The following is a 15,385-nucleotide window of genomic DNA, read 5'->3' as shown; positions in this document are numbered from 1 at the left end:
TTTTTGTTGGCCGGAGTTCGAGCTCGTTTCGATCGAGTCATTTCCTTTACGTAACCGAACGATTCTGGCGAATCGTTTCGCTTTTGAATCATTCGAGATCGTAAAGAGAACGTAAACGCGTCGCCTGTTTCACGCCACCGAACTTCGCCGAAGCCCGTTCATTTTGCCATCGACGTCGTAATTTCGGGTCAACAAAGACGCGATTCCTCGGACCGAGCGTTTCCTGAAAGATGCTCGTTGTCTGGATCGCAGTAATTGCTCGCGACATGCGAGTAAACCAGCGTTTAAGACGAGCCTCGCGTTCGTCGCGAATTGGACGTTGAAACGGGTCGCGTTACGGGCTGGACGAGAGGAGCGAGGAGTTAGGTTTAGGAGGAAGAGGGAGAAACGAGCGATCGACGAAAAAATCGGATCGCGCATCGTTGGGTTGGTGCTCGATTTTAGCGAGTTCGCTTTAACTCGGTGGAAACTATCGCAGGAACGTGCCGCGTTCCCGTTGTTGCGGTAGGAGCAGTGCGGCAGCCAGCGACAGATTTCATTGACTCGTTTCATTAACTTCGCAAAGCGGTGTTTTGCAAAATATATGCAATTAGCAAATGATGAGAATAAAATCATTAACGTTGAAATTTTCTTAATGAATTATGGATTATCGCGGGATGAAAATGCGTCTGCCAGTTGAACAAACACGCGAAAAAAGTCAAGCGGTTTGTCTGAAATCGTTAACGTCGAAGCTTCTTATATTAATCGATCGCAGCACAGGACGCGAGAAAAACATAGCCTTTTTGTGGTTTTGCAGCGGGACAAATGCAATCTGCCGGCCATGCAGCGAACGTCGTCGCGTCACGAGCCACTGGGAAGCGCGCGGTGATCTCTTTCCTTTTCCCCGCCAAACGATCCAACTGTTTGTAACTAAATACGACTCGTATATGAAGTTTACTTCGTGGAACGTCCAGAAATTTTTGTTCAGGTATCTTTCGTGTTTTTTAATAACGATCCTAATGTCCCGTGTCGGCCGTCCGGGATTAACGCCTTGCACTTGGATTCGTTTAACTTTATTCTTACGTCACAGTAACGAAGCACAACTTGTTGCGGGCGTGTACAGTTTCAGCCGATTAATATTCGCGAAATGCCGTTCGTTTGCACGCTACGCGAGTTAAAGAAATTGTAACAAATAACGGTGGAATAGGATACTGTACTGTACTGGAGGGAAAAGTCAAACAATTTGTAATTGGTGGGAAATACAGAGTGGCAGAGGCGTATACGTAATTCCGATCGTTCTGTAACGTTGCAACGATCGTGACAGAAACGGAGCTTGGCCATTCGAATCGTTTCGAATATAGGTGGCTGGCGAAATGAGAACGAAGAAGAGGAACGCGGTTTTCACGAACGTGGTCGTATTTCTGATAACGATAAAAGTTCCAAATGACGATGTTGATAACGACGAGGATGACCGGTATAAGGTCGAGAATGATTACGATGAGAAAGCTGAGGGAACCCGGCCGATAATCGCTCTGAAGGGGAATAAGACTATCATCGCTTGTTGTAATTTACGCGTAAATGTTTCATTGCTGTAATATAAGAATAAATTAAATCAATATAAAACCGAGCCGTTAATCCCTCCCGGTCGGCTGACACGGCACATTAGCGTCGTTAAAGAAACTTCAAAAATACCTGAATAATATGTTTTCAACGTTTCAAGAAGTAAAGTTCGGAAAAGGAAAGTGACAATCGCGCTTTTCGTACGGGACGTGACGTACAAACGTTCATTCTTTCGGATGGCCGGATTTGCCCTGCTGGAAGACCGAAAGGCTATATCTATTTACGTTCCGCGCTACAAACGATTAACACGAGAAGCTGTAACGTCGATTCGTCAAAATGTCCAGTGTCAACGATTTTACTTGATCGAAACGCCGCTGTCGAGTTTGATTCCGTGCGTACTATATATGGCTGAATGGTAGTGGACTAATGTCGATGGAAACGACGATGAAATTGGCGAAGCATTTCCGTCGCTGGTTTCCGGATTAAGAAGCGATCGGTTGGCGCACGATCGTCTCGTTTTTCGCGGTTCGCGGAGAGATCGAGCGATGGCAAGAGGAGGAGTGGGGAGGGAGGGAATTTCGGAGGGAAAGCCCGCCGCACAGCGCGGATGAAAGACGAAAAGGAAATTTAATTCCGGTTTCGCGGTCTGAGGTGTACACCCGCAAGGGGCTTCATGTTGGGGGTCTCTGGTTCTCCCTTCGAGTCTTACGGTTACTTACAGACTTACGGTCTTATGCTTGGCATAGCCCACCGCGTGCAGGAAGAAGCCAGACATTCTGCAGCCCGTTCCGCGGGCTAATCGCCCTAACGAGATCATATTATATTATTCCGACTTTGCTAATCTTTATTAATCTCATTTCCCTGGAAGTCGCGTTTACTTCTCGACCGTATTGTTTCCCGAAACAACGACGACGAACGCGAGTGCGATCTCGTGCCACCTGGCAGACGCGATGGCGGACCGATCGAGAGAACTCGACGGCGCTTTTCGTTTTCTCTCGTTGGTGCCGACCGGTCGACGCAGCACGACGATCATCGAAAGTTGGAATTTGGCGTAACGCGAGTGCACATCGCTGGAATGCGCGTGCACGCGAGCGACGGCATGTACGCGGACCGAAGCGGAGCAGAGCAGAGCGCATGCATCGAGCGTAGAATTACGAACCGCGACGCATCCCGAACGCATCCTCTGTGACCAATTATCTCGCTAACGAAGCTCGCGCTATCTACGCACCACTCTGCTCGCCGAACAACGCTCCGTCCGACGACTAATTAATTATAACAATGTCGTTAATTTTACGCGGCCGACTCGAAACGTTACTGACCGAATCGTCCGGCCACGCCGCGCCGCTTGCCGTCACTCTCTTCATTCTACTCTATCCGCTTCCTTTGCTTTAATACCGCCTTTATACCGTCTTCTACGTCCTTCTCTTCTCTCCTCTACCCTCCTCTTCCATTTCTTCGGTTTTCTTCCTGTTTCTATCTAATCTCGATTGGTTTCGAACAGCCGTCAGCGAGGCCCTCGCTTTCCGGACGTAGGCACGCCATTTTTGCGCGGTTCCAATCGAGCGGTTAGTCGCGCGAACGATCGATGATAGACCGGCAATCTTAAAGACCGTTCGCGAGGATACTTTCTACCAGGCATCGTACGAAGGAACGTCGTCCGAAGCCGGAGTACACGGAATGAAATGGCAGCAAACGAGTCGGAGCAATGAAAATTCAATGACGCGAGCAATTTGAGCTCTCAAGGGCCGCGGCGAGCTACAATCTGAAAGTATAAACAGTGGTTGTTTCATCCTCTGTCATCCTCTTTTTCTTCCTCCGCGTCTCTATCTCCTCCCCTGGCCTCTTTGTTGGCCTCCCTTTCCGAGAGCTGCTCAGTTTCACCCTTTCGTCGAACCCGTTCCTCTCACACGCGCTACCACGGTGCGCATGTGCAATGTCTCTCGGTGGTTGACTCGCGTACCGTAATCGCGTAATTTGCGTGTAACGATGCAATTTGTAGTTACGGCGACCCCACAGTCTCTTTCGCAACGTCGTCGACGACAACGATTACGGCTACGACAAAGATGAGAGTAGCAGCCGCGACAGCGGTATCGGCATCGGCGATTCGCGCGATCGCGATCGTGCGTCCTAACGTCGAAAGCCATATCTTCTTTCGTTCGACTCGTGCGAAATCGCCGGATTCCGTGAAACGCGACGGCGAATTGTCGTTGTTGTCGTTCTCCTCCTCGATCAGCGCATGGAAAATCCTGTTCCTCGATAAAGCTGTAACAAACACGTCCAACGTTTATCCACCAAGCGAATAATCTAATCGTTGTTTTTTTCCTAGCAGCCGTTGTCTTCTTTTTTTTTCAATAGCCATCTCTTTCCGATAAGAATGCGACGACGCGTCCATCGAAATACCGTGCTTGTTACGTTTAGACGAAGGCCAGCAGGATAGAGGCCGGTCGATTCGATCGCTCGATAAATCGACAAATTTTGAAACATAGCCGCGGGCTGTCGTCGCCGCGTATCGTCAACGATCGGTGCTTGGGCTATGGCGGAACGAACCTCGCGAGTTGCTCGGTTAGGTTTTTCTTTTTTGTTTTCGCTTCGTCAAAGGGAAATCGGCGGGATCGAGTCGTAGAGAGAATTTTGCCGGATCGGTCGAGCAAAACGCCTTGACCCAGTGACACGAGAGCGTTAACCGCGATCCTGCCCCTTAAACGATCGCAGCGTCTCGTCGTCGAGCCACGAACTTTTTAAAGCTAGGCGAAATTGCGGAACCGGTTCTACGAGTAGGCGCGAATGCCTCGCTAATTAATTTCCTCGTTAATACGCGTTGCCTCGATAGCAGCAACCTCCTTTCCTCCGGCGAAGAAAAATTAAAGCAGCTGCTATCGCGCGACGTGCATTTTCGTTGCTTTTCGTTGGCTGTAACGAGCAGCGTCTACGGAAAAATCGCCGCCGAAGAAGACGTCGACCATTCGAAGAATTCGTTTCGAGCGTGCGCGTAACGGATCACGGTGAAAGTCGATTTACCTCGGAGCAAAGGAAGAACACTCGTCTTCTTCTAATAGTCGCGAAACAGATTTCATGGCGGGAGTAAATCGAAGATTCAAGGTAGATAAGCGATTAAGCGCGAGGTCGCGATCGCCGATGAGAATCCTCCGCAACGGCAAGGGTAGCCTCTTTATCGCGTGGTCGGCCGTTTTCACACAGAGAACGCTTTGTTGTCACGATATGAATTGCCTCTTGATTGCTTCCAAGTACTCGCGGTGCGTCTGTCCGCTCGTCCGTTCGCCCGACTGGCCGTTTGGTCGCGTCGCGTCGCGTCGATTTCCTCTGTTCGCGCTATTCGCTCAAATTCTCCGATTCCTATCGCGCGCGTGTATCGGGAATCGAAAGCTACGCTTCGATAGCTCGATACGCGATAGAAAGCGCGAAAGAGGACGGAAATTCGATGGAAAGGTAAAAGATGATTTGCCGAGAAATTGCGATGACTTTGCGCGGAAGGGCCGATGACACGGGCAAGCGCGGTTCGATTTAACGAGCAGCAGCGGGCAGAGGTGCCGCCGCGTGACAGATGGACAGGGCCGTAGTCGCGCGTACGCTAAACAGGTTAAAAGGGTGATTCGATCAACGGCTTCGACGTTGCTTCTCCGACAGAGATCGGCCGATATCGCGTAATTTTCGGTGTCCCTGTCGCTGTTACCATCGTCGGCGTTGTCTTGCTTTCTCGTTCCGGTTGCGCGTCATCGGCCGCGTAGATCGAACGCGAACGCGCTCTAGTCGCGAGTACAACGGGAGGGGACGAACGACGGAAAAAGAAAAGAGAGATTTTAATTTGTAACTTTGCCTCTTTTTAGGATGCAAAAGCTTCTTCAAGAGAAGCGTCAGGAGAAACCTAACTTACTCGTGTCGAGGAAATAGGAACTGTCCCATCGACCAACACCATAGGAATCAGTGCCAGTTTTGTCGATTGAAAAAGTGCCTGAAGATGGGCATGCGCCGGGAAGGTACGTACCGAATGATTTCGATCGCATCTCGGTCCGATCGAGTCGCTCGCTCCCTTTGGAAGCGATCGAGGGAATTCCGTCGAAGCGAAGCGACGCGCGCGTTAAAATAGAGCAACGGCTGCGAATCGCGCGCACCGCTGCGCATCACCGTCCGTCCGTAAGATCAAAGTTCAACGAGGCGGAAACGTTTCTATTTATTTGCTAGGGATTCTCGAGGCATCGAACGAGCGGCAGCGGGTGCGAGCGCTCGAGCATCCTTGGAACTCTGGTCGTTTTAACGCGGGACAAGTGCGCGTATTTATATCCGGACGCGTTCTCGATTCGGTCGCGCTCGAGTTCCTCACCTTCTGCTTTCGGGCAGCGCGTCGATACCGATCTCTTCGTCCTCCCCTCTCTTTCTCTCGAATGCACGCCGGCACCGGACGGTTTCGTCGACGCGACTCCACGTTTTCCACCTCTTCTCCCGTTTCTTTTCTCTCTCGCTCTTGCGCGCCTTCCGTCCGATCCAGCGAATTAAAGAGAAACGCGTAGATCGGGATCGCACGATTCGCCCGATCGCAGCCGCGATCACGAAAACCCCGGAAAGATTCCCACGCCTTTCCCTTTCCGAGATTCTTCTTTTTTTCTTCTCTTCAACTTGTTCGTTTACGTGGCGATAACATCTGACCTTGCTGGAGCACGCACGAGCTGGTGACCGACGCGGACGGACGGACGGACCGACGGACGGACCAGGTGTACTTATTTCCGTCCCAAGTTCTGCCGTATTCCTCTTTCTCCCCGCGGCGATTCCACCGCCCCTCGCGACCCCAACGGCATCGCGACCCGGCGCATCGAGTCGTCGCGTCGCCGGCCATCGAATCTATCGCCGAATAATTCGGACAAACGATTATCCCACGTTTCCTACGTTCCTCGCGGTACTTGTGCGTTCGCGCGATCCCGGCTCCTCTAGCCGGTGGTAGATACCATCTGACCTTGTTCGAGACGTACGTGAGCGAAACGGTCGTCGACACGAACGGAGTCAGGCAGCACGGTCCGAAGGAACATGCCGATCCTAGGACACGTATATGTAGCTGTATATCGCGCCCTGAAGCGGGCCGCGACTGTCAAACGAATCCGCGGTGCAAGACCTCGCTGCGTTCCGACGGTCGATCTCGAATCGATCGCGAATCGATCGCGATTTTATAGCCCTCAGATCTGTTGGTCGAAAGTATGGAAGCCAGGATCGCGGTAACGTGGCGAGTAAGTGGCCGAGAGTGTTGGTCGCGTTTTTCCCACGAGACGGCGACCCGAGTTTTCTGCCCTGTCGCGGTAACGTCCGCTCATTATCCAGGATGATGCCTCGGCTTTTGATAATAATTCGAGACGACGTTCGCTAGTTCGCTCGCAGAGCACGCAACCGTCTACATCTACCCACTCCACCGACGTTTCTTTTACCTCGTGATTCCTCGCGAGCAAAGGGAAAAAACTGCGCGAGGGAGAACGCAGAGGTTAAACGAGCGAGGAGGAGCGGTGGCCGAGAGGAAACGGGGCAGTCGTGGCGAACGGTATGGGACGGGGGAACAGAGTAGAACGGCTAAGGCGAGTATCCAAAGGATGAAAATGAACGAAGACGTGGTCGTCGTCGTCGTCGTCGTCGTCGTCGTCGTCACCGTGACGTGATCGTCGTGATCATGACGCGAAAAAGGAACCTCGTCCGAACGTTGACGATGGATCGGTTAACAACGACGATGCAGCGACGTCGAATCGAAAATCGAAGAACATCGTCGGCGAGAGCGACGTGGACGAAGACCGGGGCGAGAAGAAAACGCGGCAGAAGAAAGAAACGAAAGACGAAAGGAAGGAGAAGGAGAGGAGGTAGAAGAAGAAGAAGAAGAAGAAGAAGAAGAAGAAGCAGAGAGAAGAAGCGTCGAAGGCAAAAAGTACGCGCGCGGCAGAGGCTGTTTCGAGCAGCGAAGCGACCCAGCGAGCCTTTGGCGCGATGCGGCGAGGAGAGGCTAGGAGAGGCTCGGAGAGGCTCGGAGAGGAGAGAGGAGGCGGCGCGAGGCAAGACGCGGTGAAACGGGGCAAGGTAGGGGGCTAGAAGAGGTTGCGGCCGAGGGGGCTGGCGGGCAGAAGGGGCTTCGCCGGGGCAAGAGGGGGCGAGTCGGTGGTCCGAGGTCAGCGGGGTGCATGACCTTACCTCGGGGGCCCCTTCCTTCCGTGGGGCCCCCGAGGCAGACAGGATGCGCTCAAGATTACCCCGCAGATACTGTCCGCGATGATTACAGAAATCTAGGAAGCCGCTCAATTTAATTAACCCTTAATTGCGACTGGCCGAGAAGAAGGTACGTTTAGTGGAACTGTGTCCGTCCGTTCTTTCGTCCTCGGTCTCGCGGTAGCTTGGAAAAGGGATCCTGGCCTCGCGCGTACTTAACTTACTCGATATCGTCGTACCGCGGCAAATTCTCCAGGGAAAGCCGAAAATCGGAAAACGCAATCGCCTCGGCTCCTTTACGACTAGGATTAGTTCGTAAAACGCGACGACCCGTGGGAACACGGAACGGCTCCTGTCGAGCGTCTTACGCCGTTTAAACGTACGGCAAGAGCGCGAATCGCGAATCGCCTCTTCACGTTGCCCTTTGCCGCGCGTTTCCAAGATCCTCCGCCGGAACGATGTTTTCGCGATAGTTTTCGCCAGGCAAATATTTATCCGTCGCCGGACGGATCGCGAGGATTCGCGTAGAACCTCTATACAGAGTAGAGTCGGGTAGAAAGCTCGGTCCCGGAAACGTCGGACGCGAGAGTACAGGATCGTCGATCGAGCGATCGATTAAACGACGCGGTAATTGCGCGCAGGGATCGCGGGTGAATCGGTGTTGTTAGGAAATTCTCGATAGAGGCCGATATATCTGGTGAACGACTCGCGTCTAGCAGGAGATACGGAGTCGGGTATAGGTATAGAGACGCCGGTGTGCCAAGGTGGATTTCACTTATCTCTCAGCGTCGAAGCACGCCGCGCGCGGTATGCCGATGCAACGACGATGCCCATTATAGCCGCATTAACTGAAATTAGACATTGTTTCCCTTGCCGGGTTGGAACGATGCAACAATGGGAGGACGACGAAGGCGGATGGTCGGGCTGCTCGAACGAACGTTCGGGGCAAACCAAAATGGATGAGAAGGAGGAAAGGACGAGAATGCGAAAAGGTTGGAGAGCGAGCGAGACGGAGCGAGATGGAAAAAATTACGCGAAGCCGACATACGGGGAGGAGAGAGCGTGTGCAAAGTCTACTCTTTTATCTCGTGCCGTTTCTTTTTCGTCTTGCGCTTCGACTCTCCTTCTCTCTCTCTCTCTCTCTCTCTCTCGCTCTCTTCCTCTCCCTCTCTCTGCTTTCCTCCCTGTCCCTATCCTCCATGTACACCACCTTTCTCCCCAGTGTGCGCCGAGAGGAGAGATTGCCGATATTACGGCAGGGTCAGGATCGTGACTTTAATCAATTAGCGAGGTTTCTCGGACCCGGGAAATGATTAGTAATCCGACTGACGGTCGATTCTTGATCCTTCGCACACGACGCAGAGGGAGATTCTTCTTCGACCGCCCTGCGCGCGATATCTTCGGTGCTCGAGTTCGCGTACGAACCTCGGACCGCGATAACGTCGGATATAAAAGCCTGGTCCCTAGGGAGTCCGAACGAAAGATCGTCGGTTCGCCGGCCATCGAGCCGAGTTTGATAAATGCCAGCGTTCGCAAGATTTTTCCTCGACGAATCAACCGGGCCGATATCTTGCACGGGAATAGCGAACCGCGATAACGGACGCGAGCTAGCCTATAAACCATAGCTGTATCTACGGTTAACTGCTACTCGCCGCTTACCTCGCTCGATCAGACTCTTCCCGAAAGTTCCACTATACTTCGTATCTATCGCGTTCCATTTCCAAAGAACGTTTCGACGCGGCGTCAGCTCCGCCAACCGATCGATCCGCCAGATTCCGCGAAGCTACGTGATTCTGGTTGGCGTGAACGACTTTGACGGGATTCCAAACCGGTGACGGTTCCTCCGATCGACGACCATCGCGCCTCGTTTCCCACGCGAAATTCCCTTTTCACGCTCTTCGTTTGCGCGTCGATTCGAATCGTTAGCAGCGACGCAACGGTGGTGGGGTGCGAGGTTTGCAAACGTACGGCGGCGATGCGCGAATTACGCGATTACGCGATCCGAAACCAAGGAAAAACATTACGAAGCCGTTACCTAGAGACGAAGCGAACCGTTCGCCTGGTCGTATTTGCCTACCTGCATAATCTCTTTGCGAGCATTAAAATACAAAGAAGGCGCATTACCATGATAAAACTATCGTTGGGTCAAGAGTACCTGACACCATTCGTGGGGGATTGCGATCGGAACTCGAGCTCGTTATGCATATTCAGAACGGTGCAAGGTCCACACCGTTGCGCCTATTACCCTTTGTTCCTTCTGCCTTCTGCTCTACTGTTGGGGAAATTTTCCTTTCGTCCCGCGTCTCGCGCGGCTCCCCTGTTTTATTTATCGTCGCGCGACCTAACCAGTCTGCAGTGGCGTTTCGACGCGTTTGTCAAATTTTCACGACCATCGTCCAGTTCCGTATCGTCTGTTTCGTATCGTCGAGCGTCTCATTCTCGCGGAGAAAAACGCGCCCGCGATCCGCTTCGAGCGAGGAGAAACGACCTTCGAGACCGGCAGAGCTCTCGCGCGATCAGAATGTGAAAGTTCACTCGGAAAAGGCGGTCAGCGCTACGTTAGTCAGCTTCGCGCACACCCACCGACACGCTCGGCTCTCTGCTCTCTACGTTCTATCTCTTTCGCCCTCCGTGTATAAGTGTATACATATATTCCGTACCTTTGACAGCCAGAACGGAGACATCGACGCGTCTCTATTCGCGTTTCCTACTCCACTTTGCATCTCGCTCGCTCGCTCACTCGCTCATTCCTCTCGCCTCCTACTTTCTCTACCATCTAATCAGGACCGCTGCGGCGCGATGCATTTTCGTACGCTTCCCTCGCTTTTCTTTCATAGGCGAGCGCGAAGAAACGCGTAACGTACAACGTAAAGTTAGCTGGACGGACGAGCAAGACCGTGGCTAGAAACGGACGAGCGGAACGTGGATAACAGATTTTCGATCAATCGAGATACTTTTCGCCAACGCGTCGTTTTATTCGAACGAACGTGCGTAAGCGATGATCGATCGCGAGTCGCCAGCAAGAGGGACCCGGGGAAGGAAGGGGAGACAGAAGGAGCGAGAGCGGAGCGAAACGATCGAAGAAAACCTAGGAAGGGGGATCGGTACGGGCAATTATGGCCGGAAAAAGGAGCACGATGCAAATATCAACAGCCGTTAACTCGTAAAACTCACCTGCCTTATACCGCGAACCAGTCCTCGATAGACGCGCGCGGACACTCGCCTAGCCCAGACGTCTACGAGGAATTTCAGCCGAATCGCGCGTTAATCGTAATGTTCCAGTTGCGAAATCGTTTCGCCGCCGAGGAAGCTCGTCCGACGACGACGAGCGGCCAACGAAAGGCTGCTCTTCGTTGAAAGCAACGAAGTAGCACGACGCGCGTTCGTTCCGGATAAAAGTCGCAGGTATCAAGGATTTCCGAGGGTCACGAAGGGAACGAACGAAGGAGAATCGGAGTGAATCACGTTCCGAAAGTAGTCGCCACGAGACAAGACGAGAGCCGGTCGTCCGCACGGGGAAAGGGGCCGATTTGAAAGACAGTAGGTCAAAAGAGCGTTCTGTCGGCCGCGAGCCGGAACGAAAGAAGGACATCGCTCGAAGAAATTCTTACGCCGGGAGACTCCCACGCGATCGACCGCGCGCCTCTTCCACGGGCCGATTCGAGTGCCGGTCTCTCGGGTCTCGAAACGTAAACAGAGCGGCACGTACCGGAACGTCGCGAGTTTCTCGCGAGAAAAAGACCTTCTTCGGCCCTGATCGATCGCTATCGATTCCTTCCCGAACGAATCAGCGAAACGGACGATCGTGCCACAAGGACCGCGTTAGGTGTTCGTTGCTTCGCGAATCGAACACGAGCGAGGAAAGACGAAAGAGTATAACGAATAACGAGGCGCGTACGCGATTCTTCGTCCGCGAACGGGTCCGATCTCCGGACGTTTCCCGTTTCGATCCGCTCCCGCGTTCTCATCCCGTTCTCGTTCGCTGCCCTTCCGTTTTCTCTGCCACTCGCTCGTTGTATGCCATCCTCGCGAACTTAACGTTGCTCGCATAACGTAAGATCGTACCGTCGAATAGCATGCAAGCGGAGGCCTCGCCGCGAGCAGGCACCGTGGGAATGTTAGGCGGGCCCACTGGCCCCGCGTGCTGCCCCCTCTCTTTCCTCTCCTCTCTTCCTTGCCTCTACCTCGACCTTTTCTCCTATCCGTTCTCCTATTTCTTTCCTTCTTTCCTCCTTCTTTCCTTTCCCCTTCTTTCGTTTCTGGATGCGTCTAACCCTTTTGTAACTTTGTTCCATCCTTTCCCTTTCGAATCGTTCGTGGCCAGAATCCGTGTCCATGTCCGTGTCAGCGTCAGCGTCAGCGTCCGCGTCCGCGTCAGCGTCGGAATCTCGACCCTTTTATTCGTACGTTTATCCTTGCCGTTGTCGCCGAATACCTACGCTCTTCTGCAGCCACCAATTTTCTCCATTTCGGTCCTTGGTCCGTTTAGCAAGTTCGTGGAAACTCTCGGTAACGAGCGACTTTGCGTTTTTACGATCCGGCTTTGTCCTAACGAGGCTGCGCGAAGAGGATCGGAAATTTGGGAGATGGCGAGATGGAAAGCGCGTTGGTCTCGCGCGGGTGGCTAACCGTTGATACGGCGCGGCGCGCAGCGGCGACGGGAAAGAGAGGCGCTCACAAGGCCTAGGGTAGTCGCCGACGGAGCAAGGCGGTAACCTTCTTTCCGGCGAAATTATCATAATGGCTCGGAACAGAAGCATGGCCCGAAGCGACCTCCGCTCGCTCGAAAACTGCCCGGACGATGCATGCTCTCTGGCTATCTTCCGCGCGCGCTCGCTCGCTCGCGCTCGCTCGCGTACACGCGAAGCGCGAAGAGAGGGAGAGAATCTAAGAGACGACTCTCGAGAGCATCGAATATAAGCGCGTGTGCTTGCTCCGACTCGAACCCACCTCGGTTAGTCGGTTGCCGTTGCCCTGCCGGGCCAACGTCGACTATACACACACTTCTATACCTCTCGCACGGTAATTACGTGACGTATTAATACCAGTTATTCCGCGTCGACTGGTTCTCTGCCCGTCTCGAACCGCAGGTGTATTTCGGATCTCTCTCTTTTCTGCCTACCTTTGCATCCTCTCTCGCTCCCTCTCTCTCCCTCTCTCTCTCTCTCTCTCTTCGCGTCCTCGTCCCTTTTCCTCTTTTCTTTCTCTCGGCCTGACTTCGATCCTTTTTCCCTTCCTGTAGCGGCAATTCGTCCTTCCCCGGATGATGCCCTGTTTGGCAACGCGTTCGTATCCACCTACGGAGAGTACGCGGCCATCCTAGCTATTAACGGGATAGTTTGGAACGCGAAAACGTCGGATCGCACCGTGAGGGAAAGACGATCGCTCGAACGGAGGAATATCGGTAGGGTTTCGAGCAAGTTGGAGATTCGAGCAGATCGGAGAACGGCGATTCGCGCGGCATCGCGTTGGAGCGAGCGAATACCGCGCAGCGGCGTGCGCGAAGAGGAAAGACAGAGGAAACGAGCACGCGGCGAACAAGCGGAGGATCGAAATTGAACGAGGCGATGCGATGGAACGTTAGGCGAGCGGTGAGCAGCAAGCAGCGAGCGTAACCTCTCCGTATGTTGGCCGGTCTCGGTAACGGGACGACGATACGGAAATCTTAATAGCATCGACTCGCGGCACTTCTCACCGGCCGCCTACTCTTCGCCGTGCCACCTTCGAGCCGGAACTGTTGCCCGCGGGGACCAGCACCCGCTTATTAGCCGCGTAAAAATCACTGCACGAGATGTTGCGCGTTTCGACCCTTCCGTTTCCTCTTTCTTCCGCCTTCCGCTTCTCGCTCGGCACGTTCCACGCGTTCCTTCGTAAGCGCGTGCAGACCGTTCGGTCGTGAACGCTTTTCCAAGGAAGAAAACCGACCGTGCAACCTCGTTGCGAAGATCGCGTCATCGCCAAGGAGGCGAGGCGACGCGTCGAAGGGTATCGCGAGAAAACGTAAAAAATAAGAGAAAAACGGGTGAAAGGTGGAGCGAGAGTGGGAGCGAGCGCGAGGGAAAAGGAGAGAAAGAAGTAGGCAGCGAATAGGTAGGTAAGAAGCCGAGGTAAGGAGCTCTCTTCCCATCATTAGGCCGTTTGGTTGCGGGACCGCCGCAGGCTTTTACGTAGGTGTTTATTTATCGTCGGAGGCTGCACGCGGAGAATTAGTACCGGTCCGTATAATCTCTATTTGGAGTAATTATCTTACAAACGTTAATGGATCTTCCGCTCGATCGAGTCGGAACGTAGGACGGGTCGTTTCGATTCCGTGCAAGTTTCATGCAGCCGTGTTCAAGGCGGATAAACGAGTGCACGAGAGAAATTGTGCTGCGGACGAGAGCAACGAGCGCGATGAAAACGCCAACGGAATGTTTCGAATTTTAGCAGCGTATAGGCGTGTAAATATAATCGGCGACCCAATGACCTCGCGGCGACGTTCATGTAGGTCGATATCCTGGCTGTCACCGCCAGCGTTCCCGTCTCCGCGCCAACGGTGCAGCGACCGGACGGGCGATCGCGTCGTTTCCACCGGCACGCGTTTCCACGATTTTACCGCGATCTCCGTCGGTGAACTTGGTTCCGAATCGCTGCGAGTTTACGCGGAACCGCGATTCGTCGACAGTTCGCGAAAGAAGCTACACGCGTATGAATGGAAAGTTGGAAATGCGGCGGTCCGCTCGTCCGAGTCGGCGAGCTGGTCGAGCGTGACGCGCCAAGGATAGGTCGTATCGTTGAATCGCGTGAAATTTCTAAGCCGTATGTCATAGCAGGTAATGAAATTCCTTTCTGCGCGCCGTTCCGTGCGCGCGATCGTCTTAATCAACGCGCTGTCATGTCGCTACGAACGAGAAGAATTAGCATTTTAAATCACGCGCTCCGCGGGTGCTCTTACTCTCCTTTTTCTGCGAAGCGGCCCGCTCCCCTCGCGTTCGCATCCACGTCCAGCTCCGAACCCTTACCCCTGTCATTCCATCCGTTTCCTCTCGCGCGCTTTCATCCTTCCATCCCTCTCGGCCTTTCGTTTTCAACTGTGCGTCGTTTTTGTAATTCGTTTATCATCGAACGCGTACGGAAGATTGATCGTCGTTTCTCGATGTTTATAATTATTTTGAACGATGCTCGGTGCTCGACGCTCGTTGCGCGTCGCAACGCAGACGGATATTCTTCTGAAATACGGACGCGCGTGCTCGTGTACGCGTTTTCAACCAGCCAGCCGATGCATCCTCCTCCTTTCCTCCTTTCCTCCTTTCCTCCTTTCCTCCTCCTCTCCCTCCCCCCTCCTTCCCCCTTTCCGCCTTCGCCTCTTCGCTCCGTCCTCGTCTATTTCGCTTTCCTAACCTACCTCTCCCCGTTCCTCTTTCGGCCGTCACGGGCCTAAGCGCTGACCGTTCTCCGTCGAACCGCGCGCGTCAGCATCATCAATCCACGTCCGACGATTTCTCTATGGCCGCGCGGTCGTCTCCGCTTCTCGCGTTTCGTTCTCGCGCACCGTCTTCGATTTCGTGGAGATCGCCGGCTCTCGCGAGGCGAGACGCAGCGCGAGAACGCGCGACCAACACAATTTTTTCCAGCTCTCGAGCCGCGATCACGGCTTTTAAACGCCAACACGTTCCTC

General features: G+C 53.5%; 1 protein-coding gene across 1 annotated transcript in view; it reads left to right on the top strand.

Moving 5' to 3' along the window:
* The window catches only part of LOC122568039 (nuclear receptor subfamily 2 group F member 1-A), a gene marked incomplete in the record, with an annotated part of 57,830 nt that overhangs the window by 6,609 nt on the left and 35,836 nt on the right, over positions 1-15,385 (top strand). Inside the window, 1 exon segment of the mRNA XM_043727343.1 lies at positions 5,385-5,534. Within this exon segment, the coding sequence (XP_043583278.1) occupies positions 5,385-5,534 (150 nt within the window).

The sequence above is a fragment of the Bombus pyrosoma genome, linkage group LG6 (assembly GCF_014825855.1).
Source record: "Bombus pyrosoma isolate SC7728 linkage group LG6, ASM1482585v1, whole genome shotgun sequence".
Classification (NCBI taxonomy): Eukaryota; Metazoa; Arthropoda; class Insecta; order Hymenoptera; family Apidae; genus Bombus; species Bombus pyrosoma.
Note: the sequence above shows the minus strand (reverse complement) of the source record. Positions and strands in the feature narration are given on the sequence as shown.